This window comes from Vidua chalybeata, chromosome 1 (genome assembly GCF_026979565.1).
Source record: "Vidua chalybeata isolate OUT-0048 chromosome 1, bVidCha1 merged haplotype, whole genome shotgun sequence".
Lineage (NCBI taxonomy): Eukaryota > Metazoa > Chordata > Aves > Passeriformes > Viduidae > Vidua > Vidua chalybeata.
The window spans coordinates 88966106-88983190 of NC_071530.1; the positions used below are offsets into that span (position 1 = coordinate 88966106).

The following is a 17085-nucleotide window of genomic DNA, read 5'->3' on the forward strand; positions in this document are numbered from 1 at the left end:
ATACTGGGTCCAGTATTGAACCTTGGGGGACACTGCTAGTGACAGGCCTCTCCTGGACCCTGTGCCACTGGTGATTATATTTATTAGTAAGTCTAATAGATACTTAGACTACAGTGTATAGTAGGTTTGGTACCTCTCCCAAATGGGCCAGAGGTGTTTGGATGCAGTTTGACATGATTCCATCTCAGAGCAGGTCTCTTTATGTAAAACCAAATGCCCATAACCAAATGTCCCTTGAACTTCCTCAAGAATACATCAGCTCTTGAATACTCAGATACTGCTCAAATTTCAGTCTAAGTAACATGTAATGAGAAAGGCACCCCAGAGAGAGCCCAAGCCCCCAGCACTACTATCCTTCCTGCATGGCAGATGGAGTTGTGTGTTCTGCATGAGCCACAGGCTGTGTCACAGCTTGCAGAGGGTGTTCAGGCATCATGTTGTTGCAGCGATGAAGGGTGACTTTGGAGAGCTTCAGGCCAAAGGTTACCAAACCTGTCTTCCAGACACCAGTATCACCAGTGTCCTTGACCAGTGTGGACTGAATTCTCACTAACTAGTTCAAATTTGGCTAGGACACGGCACATTCTTTGCGCTGGCCCACCTCGGTGACAAGCTGGCCATCACTGGAGGACCCCCAGCACATACAAGTGGCAGCTTGCTGAGTGACCCCAGCAGGTGCCTGCTCTGGTGCTCTCCTCTCCTACACCAGCTTCACTTCCTGCAGACCATGGAGGCCAGTGAGACTGAGGCATCAGAAGCAGAGGCTTAGGGATCCCTGTGCTGCCCACAGGTAGCCAGTGCAGGCACATTGGTGCGCACACAGACAGGCCAGAGGCTTCCTGGTGAAGCACACACCAGTCCTCTGCACTGGCATGTGTAGTCACACACTAAGAGAGATTCCTTGGGATAAGGCAAGGGAGCTCAGCAAGGCCCTCCTGTTGTAACAGGATGGGAAATCCTGTGTGCATTTCCTGCCACCCCATTTTCCCCCCCCCTTCATGGTTGCTCCTCTTGTGCTTGTCAAAACTTGGTCTTTGTTTCAGCTACCTGGGTATCCACTTTGGCTTTCTGTTTGTCCCTGAGTGTGAAGCAAGGATTGCGTTGGGAGGTTTTTCTTCTTTTGATAAAACATGTGGACAACGTGAATCTGTTTCGGGCCAGTTACTCCAAGTACTACAGTACCACAAAGGGTAACACGTCAGGGCCTGAAGCAGCGGGAAGAGTGGGAGGGGAAGAGAAGTCTCTGCATCTTGGCATATCCTTCTGCAAAACTGGCAACATTATGCCAGCATCAACAGTCCTGTAGAGCAAAATTTCAATTTTCTACTCATTCTGGTCATGGCTGAGCTTCTCAGCACTCATCCTTCCTCAACACAGAACAAAATCCCCCTCCTCACCCTTACAGAAACCAAAACATCTCAGCCTCAGCTGCTGGCTCTGTGCCCACTTGCTCCTGCGGGCTCCCCACGCTGGAGGAGAAACACCCTGGTACACACATGCACACACACACAAACACACAGAGCTCAGGCTCAGTTCTATTCACAAAATAAGAGTTTTGATAAGTTTCTGTAAAGGAAGGCAGACAAATTTCAGTATCTTCCTATGCCTGCTTCTGTCTGCAGTCAGAGAGCTGTAAATCCCACTGACTTTAATGCACAGTACCTGGCCAAGCAAGAACCACGTGTACCCAGGGAGGTGTAGGGCTGTCAGCGCTCTGGAAAGGTGCAGAGTCACACACAGCAGCTGTGGATGGTCAGCCTGACTTCCAGCTGCTGCTCTTGGCTTGCTGCTGCCACTGGCAAGTGGTTTAGTTTTCTCAACATCACAGCACGCCATCATTTTCTGCCATGGAGACAGTGGAATAGTCTTGAATACCAGATAAGATACTGACTTAACAATGTAGCAGCAAAACTGGATCTAGAGGCATATGACCACGGAGCCAATAGACTGCACTAGAGATTCCTTCCAAATAGTAGAGCAAAAATCTTTTTGTTTTGCTACTGAGCTGCTCATAACCATCTTTTTAGCAATACTACAGATCGCAGTTAAGTGGTTTTTGCTTGTGTCTGTGGCACTAATCTCAGTCTTTGTCCCGCTCCAGTTAATAGGCTGCATTATTGGCAGACAAGGCAGTAAGATAAATGAAATCAGGCAGATGTCAGGAGCGCAGATCAAGATTGCTAATGCCACAGAAGGCTCCGCAGAACGACAAGTTACAATCACAGGATCCCCTGCAAACATCAGCTTAGCACAGTACCTCATTAATGCAAGGTAAGTTGGCTTTGTAAGTGATCATGCTTCTGTGAGATTGCTCTGTCTGCTCTCCAGCAAATGTCTGTCCTGGGTAGATCCAGAAAGTTGCTTTGCAGTGTCCATTTTGCATAGTATTACTCAATTCCTAATGGTTTGTAAAGCCTGTATCATTAGAACCTGGGTTTGCTGTTGGCTTATATGAAAAGGAGCTTTATCTGGTGCAATTCCAGCTACATGTTGAATGACAAAAACTGCAAAATATGAATATTCATATTAGCATCCACTTAAAATATCGGTGGATAAATTAAATGAAATGAAAATCATAAAGTGTTTAGAGGAAAACACTTTTCACAGACCCATTTTACTATCCTGAATGGCAAATATAGTGAAACAGATAGCAAAATAGATTTAATTTACAAAGTGGAAGTTGCCATTCAGAGTTGATAAACTGACATTAGGTTGCTGAAGAGGCACAGGATTTACTTCTTCAGAGACAGCACCACAAATCTGTAAGAAGCATTCCCTGATGAGACAGGGTGAGACTATCTACTTCACTTCCTGGTCCCAGAATTAATGAAAGCACTGGCTGTTTACCTAAGCCATGGTGATGGCTTAGTTTTTATATGATTATTATTATACAGTTTTTATATGATTATTTAGAAAAATATTAAAATTGATCCCACTTTTATTTGCAATTATGCAGAGAAGAAAGTGCAATGGATATAGTGCTGTCTCATAGATCTACTTGTAAATGCTAGACTGAGGCAATATATGGGGGGGGAGGGGAATAGCTATGTATTTTATGGCGCTTTTTTCCTTTCATTTCCCATCCCCCCTCCCCCCCCAAAATTACTATGATATGAATCAAGCTTTGTGTTTAACTATGTTTGCTGTTAAGGTAGTACAAAGTATATGATTTATGTGAGAGCTGCAGTCACAGCAAGTCTATGGCTTCCTGTGGTCCAGCCTCCTCTCCATCCCAGTTTTGTAGAGCACCACTGCAATGGTTGGAGTGGAGGAACAGGATATTTGTGCAGCTCTGTGTTATAGCAGACAAAAACACTGCTTTTCATAATTTAGTCTGAAAGCAGCTTCCTAGGGAAAGATACGTATAGGGGTGGCACTGTGAAAACTAAGATAAACCATTTCCAGAATCTTAAAACAACCTACAGCTCTTTTGATTTATATTCTTTGTAGCAAATATAAGTCACTTCCGTAAGCCCTGTAATCAAATAAAAATGTGTTCCCTCCTTTAACCCTTAAGGATATGTTCTTCTCTTGGTGTTCAGGGATTCCCCACACATCGAGACGAGACTAGACCCCTTCATTTTTAGTTGCACAAACACCACATGGCATGCATCTGGATCTCGGAAGATAACAATTTAGGATCTTGAAGACAGCTAAAGCATACAAATAAAATAATGCACTTATTAATGGAGTTGCAGTGAGCTGCTCACCAGAGACAGAAACTCTAGTGAACAAAACTGTTTGATTCACTTTAGAAAAACCTGTGAACTCTCACACTTCTGTTGATTACTGTTTAATGGTTCTTGTGGCGGAATGGGATCTATATGAGGTCTTTTAACATACTTTCGCAAAGAAGAAAACTCCTCAGCAGTCATATACCATGGATCTCTATCTATACCCTGTGAAACCAGAAACAAAGTATTTTGTTCCTGTTAAATTTCTAGATAGAAGTCATTTGTTACCATCATCTACAATAAACTATCATATATTATTATGTACCATGTGTTGGAACTGTATCTAGATGAAGTGACTTCATTTGTAAATGAAGACTCTTAAAGTAATGTGTACTAAATTAAGCTGTAAGGTAACATAGGCAATTGAGGTGGCTTTTTCATTTTAAAAAGCGACACTGTTCCAGACCTCTCCTTTCAGATGAGACACTGCTGTCCAGCCAGGTGCCACCACAGCAGCAGTGTGAGTTCAGTTGCACTGGGGGAGGACTGAGAAGCTGTGAGGCAGGTGGGAGGCTTGCTCTAGTGAGGTTTAGGTGCTGGGGCAGGACAGAGGTGCAGAGCCAGGCTGCTGCTGCTGCCTCTGTGTGCTGGGAGCCACCTCCTAAACCTGCTACAGGTGATGCTGTCTCTTTTAAAGACTGTGGCATAAAACAGCTTTGGGGAAGAGACGAGTACGGCACCTACGCTGCCCAAAGTGTGGTCTGGTATGTGAAAATAATAATTACAAGAAATAGCAGCCATATAAGCATTCAGCATAAGGTAGATATTTTCTCCCCTACAAGATCTATTGTTCACAGGAATTGGTTTCCAGGGCCAGTATTTCTGCATAAACCAATGTTTTTCAGCAACATAAGATGTAAAAAATTATCTATCCACAGTATTCCTGAAACATATTGTGTGTATCTTTAAGCTATCCTCCAACCAAAGTTGCTATCTATAGAATAATTTATCAGCTTGCTTTAAGACTTTTATTGCAATCTGGTGTTGGATATGTACATAGTATATTCTAAATTATAGATATATAAATATATTGATATCGTATCAAGACAGAGATTTAAATCTTTCTAAAGTATTGGTGTGATTCTGTATTGCTTACCCGAGCGCTGGCCTCTGTATGAATAGAATGTGTCTTAGCTTGTTTGCAGCTGAAATGTCTTTTTTTCCTGTAAAGCCTTCTGTCTCTTTAACTGGTCTCCACTTGTAGTAACTAGATTTTCATTACCCAATTCCATCTTTTTGCTTTTATTAAGATTGAACTGCAGTTGAGTTTTTCTGTGTAATATCTGACTTTGGATTATAAATGAATTTAGCCAGCAGCACTTGGTCCTTGTTGAAGGGCAGTTTCCTGAAGGCATTTTTTTACGAGAGGTTCATTCACAGGCCCAACAGGACTGCCAAAGCCACACCTGCTCTCTGCTCGTCACCAGTTTCAGGTAATACAGGATGTGGCTTCAGTGTATATATTTTCAGAAGGTGCAGGCCTGCATAGGGACAGTGTAAAATTGTCACTGTGAAATTTTGTATGAAGGCTGCCTCACCCCCTTTCACATGCAACATTGTTGCATCCACAGTTGGTTTGGGAAACTGCCACTGCCATAGGACAGCTGATAGCTAACCTGATGGACTCCTACCTTATGTGTTGCCACCAGTAATAAATGGGAAAGAGGTGAAATTGCTGCTACAGTAGTACCTGTGAGAGTAAACCAGCGACAGGGAGTTGGAATGGCTGCTACCAACACCAGCATTTTGGCCTGTGGGATCTGTCCTCCCTGCTGGTGCAGGAAAAATCTTAGCTCAAACCCCCCCTCCATATCAGGAAGGATTTTTTTTGTTTTTGTTAAATGCACAGTAGACAAATTTGGAGTCACTGAAACACTTGAGTCCTGCAGTACCTTTCTATGGACCTCCATCCCAGAACAATACTGAGTAATACTAAAAAATCCAACTGGATAAACTGAGTTTTACAAAACATACTATGGTATCACATGTAGTTCCTACACCCCCAAGTCGAGGATGTACAGTGGAGTCTCTGATTCAGTGATCTTGACATAAATCCCTCTGTGTGAGTAGATGGCGAGCAGCACAAGGGTGCACTGCTTAGAAAAGCTCTCTGAAAAAAACACTCTGCTTAAAAAAGCTGAGTTTCTTATCCATGGGGACCGATAAAGACTTTGGGGTAGGAAAATCAAAACTTCACCTCCCTCAAAGGAGTCTGAATTTCATGCACTCACCCTCCTTCCCTCCTAGCTCCTCACAGAAAATGCACTCTTTCCAGCTTCCCAGAAAAAGCTGCTGAGGTGTTTATGCTCCAAGAGCCCTCTTGTCTTTGCGGAGAAGAGAGGAGCTCGGTGCTCAAACATTTCCCTCTCTCCTCCACACTCCTCTCTCCAGCTCAGACCCACTTCAGTTGTCCTTCAGACTCACCATGAGCAGCAGTGCTTTGGGAAGCTCTAGTCCAGTGTCTCCAGTGCCTACATATCCTGGCAGATCCTTGCAGCCTTGCACGAGGCAGGCAGTGTGCTGGTCATTGCCTTTCTCTGCCAAGGAACAGCCATGGCACTGTTACTCTCAAAACCGTGTCTAAGGTGAGGGAAAGAGAGCCTTTTCCAAGCCCTGAGTGGGGTGACCATGTTTCCTTCCCAGCCTGCAGCCTGGCTACAGCTGATCTCCGAGCCTGCTTACACAGTCCCCAACAGGGACCAGCGCAAATCCTGTGCTGGGAAGCCTTCCTGAGCCTGATGGGGTGTGGGAAGAAAGCAGCAAGTCCTCTGCATGGCCAGTTAGCAGCTTGCTGGCACTTCACTCTGGAAGCAAGGAGCTGCTACAGCTCCTCAGCTCACCTCAGGAGCTTGACAAGTTAGTAATTGCCAAAAAGACAACCCCAAACTGACTAAGAACACACATGCAACTGTAGCTAGCCAAGTTTTCTAACCCATAGTCCTATTTCTGTGCTAGGCTGCCATAGCTCCCAGCTGGTCACCTGCAAAAAGCATCCTGAAATTAGTATTTGTGTTATTTGCCAACCCAAAAGCCAGTGCACAAGCTGCAACAAGCAAATGGGCAAAGGGAGGATTTATTTAGGCAAACATTTTGGCATACAAGGAAAACAGTGTGTCCTTGGAATTATTGTATTTTAATATCTGAAAACGTACAGCAAAGCAGAAGTATGTGGGCCAAACTCATCTTGCCTGCTGATGGGTGGAGTTAGATTAAAGTGAAGGTGGTTTGATTCCTACAGCCTCCCAAGAGCCCATCACTGCCCTGGGCTCTGAGGTCAGGTCAGTCTGGAAGTTCCTGGTGCTGGTGGGATCTGTCTGAGGATGTGTCTGTTGTATCCATGTAGCACCTTGTGTGTCAGCTGAAAGCTTTGTCATGTTCACTGTAACCACGGCGCAGGCTCAGAGAGGATACCACTGCTGGGCAAGCCGGGGTGTTCTTCAGTGTTCCTTCTTACTAATTTACTTATAATTAGATTGCATAAATCTTTTCTTGTGATATTAAAAAAAAAAAGTCTGGGGAAAGTATCAACCGAGGTGAACACACTGGCTAATCTGGTTTGTTTTATATGAAAAATGCACATTGACCTCACAGTGAATGAAATGAAAATCAAATGCACTTAAAAAACAAAAAACAAAAACAACCAAAACTTTACGCCTTAAATGGAAGCAGCAAATTGTTGCTCAGTCTCCTCTCATCCTAGCAAAATGACTAATGGTATTATTTATGTCACAAAACCGACAAATTGAAAAAAATTACCAAAACCCCCCGCGTCCCCCTTTCAAAAATACCCTAATTTTGAAAAGCAAAATTCACCATACCAGTGCTGGGGAGTAAACATCATAGTTATTTTAAGTTTTCTTTTAAGTTTCATTTTTTCCATCTTTTTGCCATTACCTGCATTCCTTAGATTTCTTTTTTTCATATGTAAAATGAACTAGCAACATCCCCTTACCCTCTTCCTTTTTCTTTTTTTTTCTGTTCTGAAAGAACTTTGGAGTCTCAGTAATGTTTTCCCCATCAAATCATAGAAAACCCTTTTGTTATTTCTCTTCTTTAACACATAACATGTTCCTCCTTTGACCCTCATTTTCCCTTTTTTTCTCTCTCTCCCCTTCTCCCTCCCACTCGTCTGTCCCCCTCGTCCACCGATCTAATCCTGGATCCTGACCTTTCGTGGTTGCTGTCCTTCCCTCCCTCCTTCCCTCCTCCTCCTCCTCCTTCTCCTCCTCCTTCTCCCGGCCCCACCGCCCTGGCTGAACCCTCCCAACCTGTTTGTTCCTCTTCCTCTCTTCGTTTGCAGCTTAGAGATGGCTAAAGTCAGCACCCAGACCGCTTCCGTCACGACCCCTGTTGACCTCAACATGAACCTCTCTCAGTCTGCCACCCCTACCTCCACCCCCACCTCCATGGCCGTGCTGGCGGCCGCCTCCGCCGCTACCGTCAGTACCCCCCCTCCCCTACCAACTCTGCCAACCACCCACTATGCCGTTCCTGTCTCCAGTCTGCTTGGCATGAAAACTGTCCCACTCCTGGCACTAAATGCCGCGGCCGCCACGGGGGCCACGGGGAGTTTGTCCGCTTACACTGCCAAAATTCCTTCGACGAGCGGGGTTAAGAAATCTGACCGCCAGAAGTTTGCTCCATATTGAAGGGATGAGACACAATGCAAGCTTTGCCAGCTCTGCCAAGAGTCTGTGGTAGATCCTAGTTATCAAGGAAACAATACGGCATCTTTTCTTTTCTGTTCAATTGCTAGTGTTAACTGTTGCCGACTCAAGTCGTCTTCCGCTCTCCATAACACCTAACACCAGGCACCACCTCCCAACTAGTTCCAACAGCCAGCAGGTGCCAGCCTGGGCTCTTTCTCCCCGCACCCCGTCCCTGCGGCGGGGCTGCGCCCAGGGCTGGCCCTCGGCAGCCCCACAGCAAGGCAGGGCTGCCCCCAGCCCGGCAAGGAAGATACAGTGAAGAGAAGGGAAAAAACGTAAATGAGGCAAAATGTGACAGCCGGGTCCTGCTCCAGCAGTGCTGCCCGGCATAAAAATACACTTAGATCCATTTGCAGGGATCCCTCCATCTGCAGAACAATTCCTTATGGCAAACTGGCATCTCTGATGTATTTTTTCTATTGCTAGAACGTGCAAATCTGGCACTTCTGATGATCACTAGTGCCCCTGCAATGCCCTGTGAAGTGCTGCTGGCCCCCTCAGTCATTCTGCTGCTCCCAAAAGGCCTGGAGACCCCCATCCCCCATCCCAAAATCTGCCTACGAGCAGGAGATGGCGGTTAGGAGGTACCAACTTCAGGTGCTTCTGCCTACAACAAATGAAGCTTTCTGGTCTGAGAAAAACTGCTAAATTAAAATTACTGTAAAACAGTAAGGAAAAAAAAACAGGTGCCTGTGCCCTTCCACAAGATTCTTTCAAAGGGTGCAACCATTTTTCTCTGCTTTGGAAAAACATAATTTTAAGAACTCTCCTCCTTTTGCACTCAGATGTTTTACATATACCGACACAGTACTTACTCCTGTAAGTACTTCAGAGCAAGTACAAACCAGATGCCGTCACTATCTCGTATTTCCTCTCGTGTATGTTTTACTCAGCCAAAATGATCATTTTTTGTTAGGTTTCTTTACAAAATACATCCCTGTTTAACTCCCCACTGATCATGCAGTCAGGTTGTATGGTAATCATGAAAAACATGTAGCATTTTAGAGTTCATTCAAAGGCTGCTGCCTGGACAGATCCCATCCCTTTACCAAGCACTTCAGGATGTTCAGATTAACTAAAACGAGACAGGTAATGGCAGCCAAAGCCAAGAGAACTGGGGAATGGAGTGGCTGGTTGCCAGCTGTTGGAACTAGTTCTTAACTGCATTTTATGTTTGTCCATCTACCTTCTTTTTAATTTCTGTTGCATAACTCAGTAAGGCAATATTCTTTTCCTCACCACTTCCAAATCCAGAATCCCATTAGCCCGCCATGTTCATCCACTCTGCACTCCTTGGACACAAAGCTTTAACAATTGAACTGTATTCAGTGCATTTTAATATAAACTAAAAACACAATGCAAATGCAATACTTTTTAAAACATGGTATTTCAAAGTGTGTTATTGTATAGGGCTCAGTACTCTTTCAGTATTTTGTGTCGTTTCTGTATTCTGTGGGCTTTTCTTCACCTTAGCACCTTTGCACTAAGTTTTGTCACTGTAACCATTTGTAGAACTGCCATTGTTACAATTTGCACTTATCCGAATGGGGTTTTTGGTTGGTTTTGTTGGGGTTTTTTTTTTGGTTTTGTGTTTTTTTTGTTTGTTTGTGGCTTCTTTTTTTTTGTTTTTTTTTTTTTTTTTCTGGTTGCATATAATGAAGGAAAAACTGGGAATAATGTTAAGGTATCACAGCTATTTAAAAGCTCTCAAAAACTGCTGTTAAATTGTTCTGGACTATTGTAACTGTTTCAATAATTGACATTTAAGAAAAAAAAAACAACAAAACACCAACCTCTGTGTGAGAAAACATGCCTGCACTGAAATGCTTTTCTATGCTGGTTGTACTCAAGTGGTATTTTTTTAATAGTGAGAAGATTTTTTTTCCTTTTTTTTTTTGCCTTTTTTTTTTCTTTTTTTTCCTCATTTTTGTTCCTACATTTTAGGCTGTCTTCAGAAGTTACTGGCCTGGGGGCTCTGTAATGTATCTCATCATGCCCTAGTGCATTAGCCACCAGACAGGACTTTTCCAAAGCCCCATGAGACAATGCTTTCTATGGACTAATCTACAGAGGAGTTTCTGCCATTTCTAACTTTCTTATTATTCTGAGACATCAAAAGAAAACACTTCCTTTACTCTTTAAGCAACTGTGCTTCCTAACTCTTGTGTTGCTTTCATTACTGTTCCAGTTTTAACACTGTTGTGGCTCATAACATAAAGCAAAGACAAGTTCTTTTCGGGGGTTGATTTTCATTGATGTTCATGCTTTGGCTAATCTGTATAAAAGCATGGGCCATTAGTGTTCTAAACCACTGTATTCAGCTAGAGACTCGACAGTAAGTTAAATGAGACGTTTTTATAAATAAATTTTTTTCCTGATTAAAAACCAAAAAAAGACGTGGTAGCTTTGTGCATACAGCTGTTGTGTTGTTTAAACTTTGTTCTTTGTAACCGAGTTGCTAACTTGTCATTGGAGAAGCACTATTTTATGGATTGTCAAACTAAGATCACAGACAAACTGCTTGTTTTCAATTAATGATTAAAGGTTTCATATCATCACGCTTAAGGTCCCAGTGCTCATTGGGAAACAGTGCAACATCTGTGCAAGACTGGCAACCGTAATAAGGATGTTAGCCCATTGTCAGGCATGATGAGTCTCTTCAGGACTAGAGGGAGCCAGATTGTGCAATTAGTAGAGTAAGCAATATTTCTACAAAACTTGATTTGGTTTTTAACAAAGTTGCTCATTGAGAACTTCTCACACTGCATAGAAAAGACAAATTTGGCTTCATGTTGCAAGCAGCCACTGATTTGTATCTCTGGTCTTTTCCCAGAGTGAGCTATAGATCAGATACTGGGAAAAGGAAAACAGGAACAAAAGAATGAACTTGGATGCTGAGTACTGTATTACTAAGGCCCTTTGTAATACGTTCCCAGCAGCACTGTCCTGTGGCATCAGCACTTTCCACCCTGCCAGGAGCCAGCCCAGCAGCTGGGAGGAGCACGGCAGTGTGCAGTAGGATGGGGAATGGAGAGCTGAGCAGGCCCAGGAGCTGTCTCCTCCTGCCCTGACACTCTGCTCCAGCTGTTCGAACCCTCCTTTGCTGAAGCACTGCAGTCTCAGCCTCGAGTTCTCTCTTCACACACAAGCAAAAGGAAGGGGCTGGCCCCGGGCTGTTGCTGCATTACAGCACCCCTGGCTGTGCTCTGGCCACCTCTGCTCTTAGGGCATTGGCAGTACTGTCACAGTACCACTACTGCTCTGACCTCATGAGAAAGCAGCTTTTTGGCAGTGCAAGAGTAGCATCCTTAATGACACAAGACTGACTGTACAATCTCCATCTCCCTACTCTGTTAAAGGTCTCTAGCTGCCTTCAGGGATTGAGCTTGGGGTCCTGCTTCCCCTCCCTGCCTGCGCTGAGCTTTTGGTGCATACCATGATTATTCCCCATGGTCTCCAGGGTACAGAGAGCTCTCGAGTCTGAGCCTGGAACCAGGACACAAACCAGGATGTGCATGCAGACTTGGAGACCTGTAGAAGTCAACAGCTTTCTCAATACAGATGCAGCCACAGAACAACCCCTGAGGATGAAGGATGCCAAGGGGCATTACACAGAACAGCTCACTGCACCCCAGCACCCAGGAGGCCTTACCCAATGTTGACAATTAGCTATTCCAACCCTTAGAAAAACTATAGGCTGTAATACTAATGTGATGAAATTCTCTGTTATTATTGCTTAAAATATATTTTTATTACTTAAAATGTATTTAACTTCTTATTTTTGAAAGAAGAGCTGAAGCTGCTTTCACAGCAGAGACCTCCGTAAGTCTTCATTTCTTCAACAGCAAAAGCTATTTTTATGGCTAGTCTGGCTACTGTAAATTAAATATATATATATATATATATATATATATATATATATATATATATATTATTGCATCTCAACACTAAGTAGGGCAAAGCTTTGCTGTCCCAGTAAAGCTGCCAGGCAAAGGGCAGCAGCAGCTCTGGGGTGTGTAGTATCTTTCACATTAATAATTCACATGTGCCTTGCAGAATTGAAAGATTTAAACAAACTAGTGCAGTGGCACGTTTGTGTGAAGAATGAGGAGAAGTAAAATAAAGACACATGGACTAAGAAGGAAGTCTTCTGAGAGGGTTTTTGCAAAAATACAGGCAGAAATGTGATAACATCTAAACTTATTTTAATTTCATTATTTTAGTTGGAAAATATTTCTGAATGGTGAGAAAAAGCTCCTAATAGCTTTAATATACAAAACAGACAAACAAAAGACAAGGTCGTAAAGAAAAAAAGGGGTGGGGGGGAAAGGGTAAAAAATAATAGTAACCGAGATGGAAAAGTAAACCACTCATGCCCAAAGGTAGATAAGAGGAAGCATGTACTCGCTGTGAAAAGGTCACTGCCCACACAAATGTGAGTTTCCAGATGAAAGACAGCACAAATTACGCAGCTTTTGCGTCATCAAATTGGAATTGGGTTTCTGGAAACATCTCAAATGAATTCAAGCAGCTCTGTTGTGTTTCTCGAGTGAAAAAACATTGACAGCATGAATGCTGGCTGGAACCAGAAGGAAAATAAGCAAACAAAGTTGGTCCTCTGCTAATACACAGAGTGTTTTCTGTTCTCAGGCATAGCCAAAGGGCATCTGTGGGCCCCAAGGTTCACATTTGGGCCAGTCAAGCTCCTAGGAAGCAGCAGTGTCTCACTGGTGCCATGAACAGAGGCACCTGGGAAGTGCCTCAGTCTCAGAAGGCTGCACAGGCAAGGTGCTGTTTGTTGGGTTTCACAAGACAGTCTGAAAATCCAGTTTCTACCACAGCCTTAACACCAGCTGAATGTATTTCAGCCCTGTTTGTATTCTTGGGACAAGACCTTCCCCTTCTGAAGTGAGTGTCATGATTATCTGGAAGTCACAATGCTCACAGATCCAGCAGCTCAACAGTGGCACAGCTTCTGCAGGGAAGACTGTCATTGTCAGGCTGCTCAACTGCGTTACACAAAGTGTGTGTTCAAAGGACAGCATCGAAAGGAGGGATTTGAAGAGATCTCTTCTATCCCCTGTAACTTCTGCAGCCACCAATGGTGCAAGGCATTAGTGCCTCCACTTTATTTTTGGAAGAAAGACCTGGTTTAGATGTTTACAAAAAGGAACTGCTCGCATTTCATTTCCCAGCTGTTGAGCCAGGATAATTCTAATGAACTGATGAACAGAAGATAAATGAAAGCAGATACTGAAAAACTGCTTCACACCTGAAATTTCCATCTCTTGGCCCGAGCAACACTTTCTAGGGATATAAGTACACACTGCCCTTCTTGGCACTGAAATGTACTTAATTCCATGGTTCCAGGAAGGAATGCAGTAATGTTGATTAAATCAGTTTCTGCATCAGTGCATGTGTCCTGTCCCACTACAGACTGGCACGTGTCTTATGACAGTAACTGAAATTAAAGAGTCAAAGTCATTTGATGGTACCTAACAAAAGGGAATTTCTGTAACATTACATACTCACAATGTGGTTTCTAATGACAGCTACAACATGACTCATGCAGGCTGAATGTCTGATTTTCTAGGGCAACCTTTATGGATTATAAGAAAAAAAGTATTTTTAAGTGCTGAAAATATTTTAGTAATACAGCTTTTCTCATTTCCAGCTCAGTGTTTTTCAGATGATAAAATGCAGAGAATCTAATTATAGTGGAATGTAATAAGCAAAATTTGTCTCTCCTCAAATTGAATTTATTGGCAGGGGGCCCGGCCAAAGCTAATGTTAATGTTCTTTTCAATCAGTATTTGCAATATAAAACAAATTTTAAAATTAAATGCTGTAGTAGAGGAGAAACAATCACATTAGCAAATGAGAACATTTGTTTGCTGTTATTTGGGTTTGTTGGTTTTGTACGGTCACTTTTGGGCTCCCCTGTACCAAATACAGACCTTGTTCCACATCTAAGGCATGACAGCAGCAGCTTATTTCTTCAAGGCAGGAGAGAAGTTAGCACAGCAATGACCACTGGTGACTGCCTGCCTTGCCAGAGGAGAGCTCACTACCAGCAGCTGTAGCTATGGTGAGCTGCTCCCTGGAACTCCATTTCAAACATGCAGACACACACATGGAAGTCACTTACCAGCTCCAAAACCACCGAGCTGGGGAATCTTAACTACTTTTTGGTGGCATGAAATTCCACAGTTCCTAAGTTTGGACAACTTTCCATTATTATATGAGTAAATAAAGATTACAAATGTCTTCCTACCTAACGCCAATATTTCAGTTTTCTGCAAGTCCTGCAGATCAGAGAATTAAAATAGTCTTCCTAATGCCAGTTAAAATTTCATTTTAAATAGTGGTTATTGACAGAGCTAGTTATTAGGATTACTTTCATCTTTATTGTTAAGAAACAGAATTCAAGGAAGTTAAGAAATGAGAATTAAGTAAGTACATATTTTTAAAAACAATCATTTCCTCTGGTTAATAATCTATCTGAATAGCTCATCAGAAGTATATAAAATTGTTTTCTAAAACTGAAGACATACTTAAGATTACAAATTATCCCTATGTTTTTCTAAGATACAGGAGATTATTTCCCTTAAAAATTAGCTTGACTACTAAATGAGGTTAGGCTACTTCTCTCTTATAGCCATGCTTTCACTGCTAAAAAGCAGGATGATTTCTTGCCCTCTTGACACAACAGCACATGCACATCAGTGGTCAAAAAGGATGAAGACACTTCCATCATCTTCACAAAGCTCTCTAAAAGCTTTGTTTCAAATGCTGAAGAAAGGTACAGTTGTATGCAGTAAGCTGTAAAACACTTGGATAAAACAATGTTTGGAGATCTGTGAGATTCCTCCAAGGAACAGAGCACCAACTCCTGAACAAGACACAACCAAGAGGGATGGATGCTGTCACTTCCCCAGCAATGCACACACCCCCTGGCTGGTCCATCTTTACCCTTTCAGCAAGTTATGCAAGGAGAACAAGCAGAATGATGAGTGATCTGGCATTTATTCCTGCTTTCTTCTCCTAATAACAATGGGGTGCACTGGTTTGGATTTGAATGCTCAAGATCCCCGCACTGTAACTAAACTCACTGCCTTTAGCTTCTTACCACAAGACACCTCTAAAGATGAAGGCAACTGGACTCAAACAGCTGAACGGTTTTGATGCTCAGTTAATTTCCTACTCATCCACAGCGGAAACCATGATTTGCAGATTTATGTGCAAGATGAAAGTAAAATTACAGAAAAATGTACAAAAAGGTAGTGTAATTTATAGACTCAGAGATTAGCATTTTTATACTGCCAAAACATACATGTCCATGATGCTCAGTGTAACCTGACATTCATTACATCTGTTTCTCTAAGTCAAATAGAGAGTGGTTCTGAAGTTTAAGTGTTAACAAGCTTGTATGCTTTGGTGAGTGGGGTCAGTGAAAAGCAAAGATAAACAACAATCAGAAACTTACCTTAGCTTTTCTCAGAGGGAACTGGGGGACTGTGCTTTGGTTTGTTTTGAAAAAGACTGTCCTGTTAATATGGCACCACCCTCTCAGCTGGAAGTTCTCTTTACAGGGATAAATGGATGCAGAGATCTTTCACTGCAGCATGACAGGCACCTTAGATATTGATGTTTGAATGTTTCATGGTTTACAAAGACATTTTATTTCAGTTTTGGTCCAGCTAAGTTTTCTCCAACTTGTCCAAACATTCTTTATTTATTTCAATATTCTCTGAACACTTATTCAGTATTTCAATACTCTTTGAATGTTGCTATCTCAGTGACAGTCCTAATTCATGTAAGACTTCTTGTGTCACAGCAAACATTTCAGCAGCAACAGCTACTTACACTTCCTCTTACTAACAGCTGTAAGCCAGCACAAGTGAGCAGGAAAGTGTGGAAGCAATAAACCACTAGGGACCATTGCCTGAATTTTGAAAGCTTTATAAATAGGAAGAGCTGAACCCAAGGATCATGGTATTTGGTAGTGATAAAAATGCATTTCACTATAAGGAAAGGGCCTCTGCCATATCAAGTATTTCCCCAAAAACAGGCAAATCAAACACCTAAGTTTAGTTCTAATCTTAATTGCTTGGTTGATAACCATCTCTGAGTCAAGTAACTGGAATGCCTTCATAAGAGCAAAGCTTTATGAAGTTTTCTCCCTTTAAAATATCACTTTTTAATCTAGAATACTAAAAAAAATGGTTAACCTGTTCTTAACAACTTTACTTTTTGATATCAATCAAGCCACACATCCCTCTTATTTTTAAAAAGTCCTCAGCAAATTTGGAATATTTGAAGATTTACAGAGTAAAAAAATAAATAAATAAATAAAAATAGACAGTTACCAAAGGTAGCTCTGCTTTCCATGTCCCAGTCTTGTCAGGTTTGTTGGTTCTTGGTTTTACCTAATCTGTGTTTATCAGAACAGAATCAATTGTAGATGCTTTCTGTGCCTAAGTAGTATTTTAAGAAAATTTCCAGTATCTGCAGTTATTATTTTACCTCCTCAATTTCCAGTGCCTTCCTCTCAGGCATTTTGTCACCCTTTCATTAAGTGATGCAGATATGTAACCACTGTGTTCTCACCCCTCTGGTTCAAGAAGTGTGAGGTATGCTAC

The 17085-nt window shown here is 42.4% G+C and overlaps 1 protein-coding gene across 15 annotated transcripts in view; it reads left to right on the forward strand.

Moving 5' to 3' along the window:
- LOC128783698 (poly(rC)-binding protein 3-like) overlaps positions 1-17085 on the forward strand; it is a 499860-nt gene that overhangs the window by 477587 nt on the left and 5188 nt on the right. For 8 of the 15 annotated variants that reach the window (XM_053934724.1, XM_053934717.1, XM_053934742.1 and 5 more), the window contains 2 exons: positions 2102-2271; positions 3543-5018. The exons of 2 other annotated variants lie outside the window; for them this stretch is intronic. In XM_053934724.1, coding sequence (XP_053790699.1) covers positions 2102-2271; positions 3543-3639 — 267 coding nt within the window. In that variant the 3' untranslated portion in view covers positions 3640-5018. Of the gene's footprint in view, positions 1-2101; positions 2272-3542; positions 5020-10387; positions 11003-17085 lie in introns of those variants that run through there. 5 more of the 15 variants (XM_053934779.1, XM_053934788.1, XM_053934798.1 and 2 more) reach the window with 4 other exon arrangements.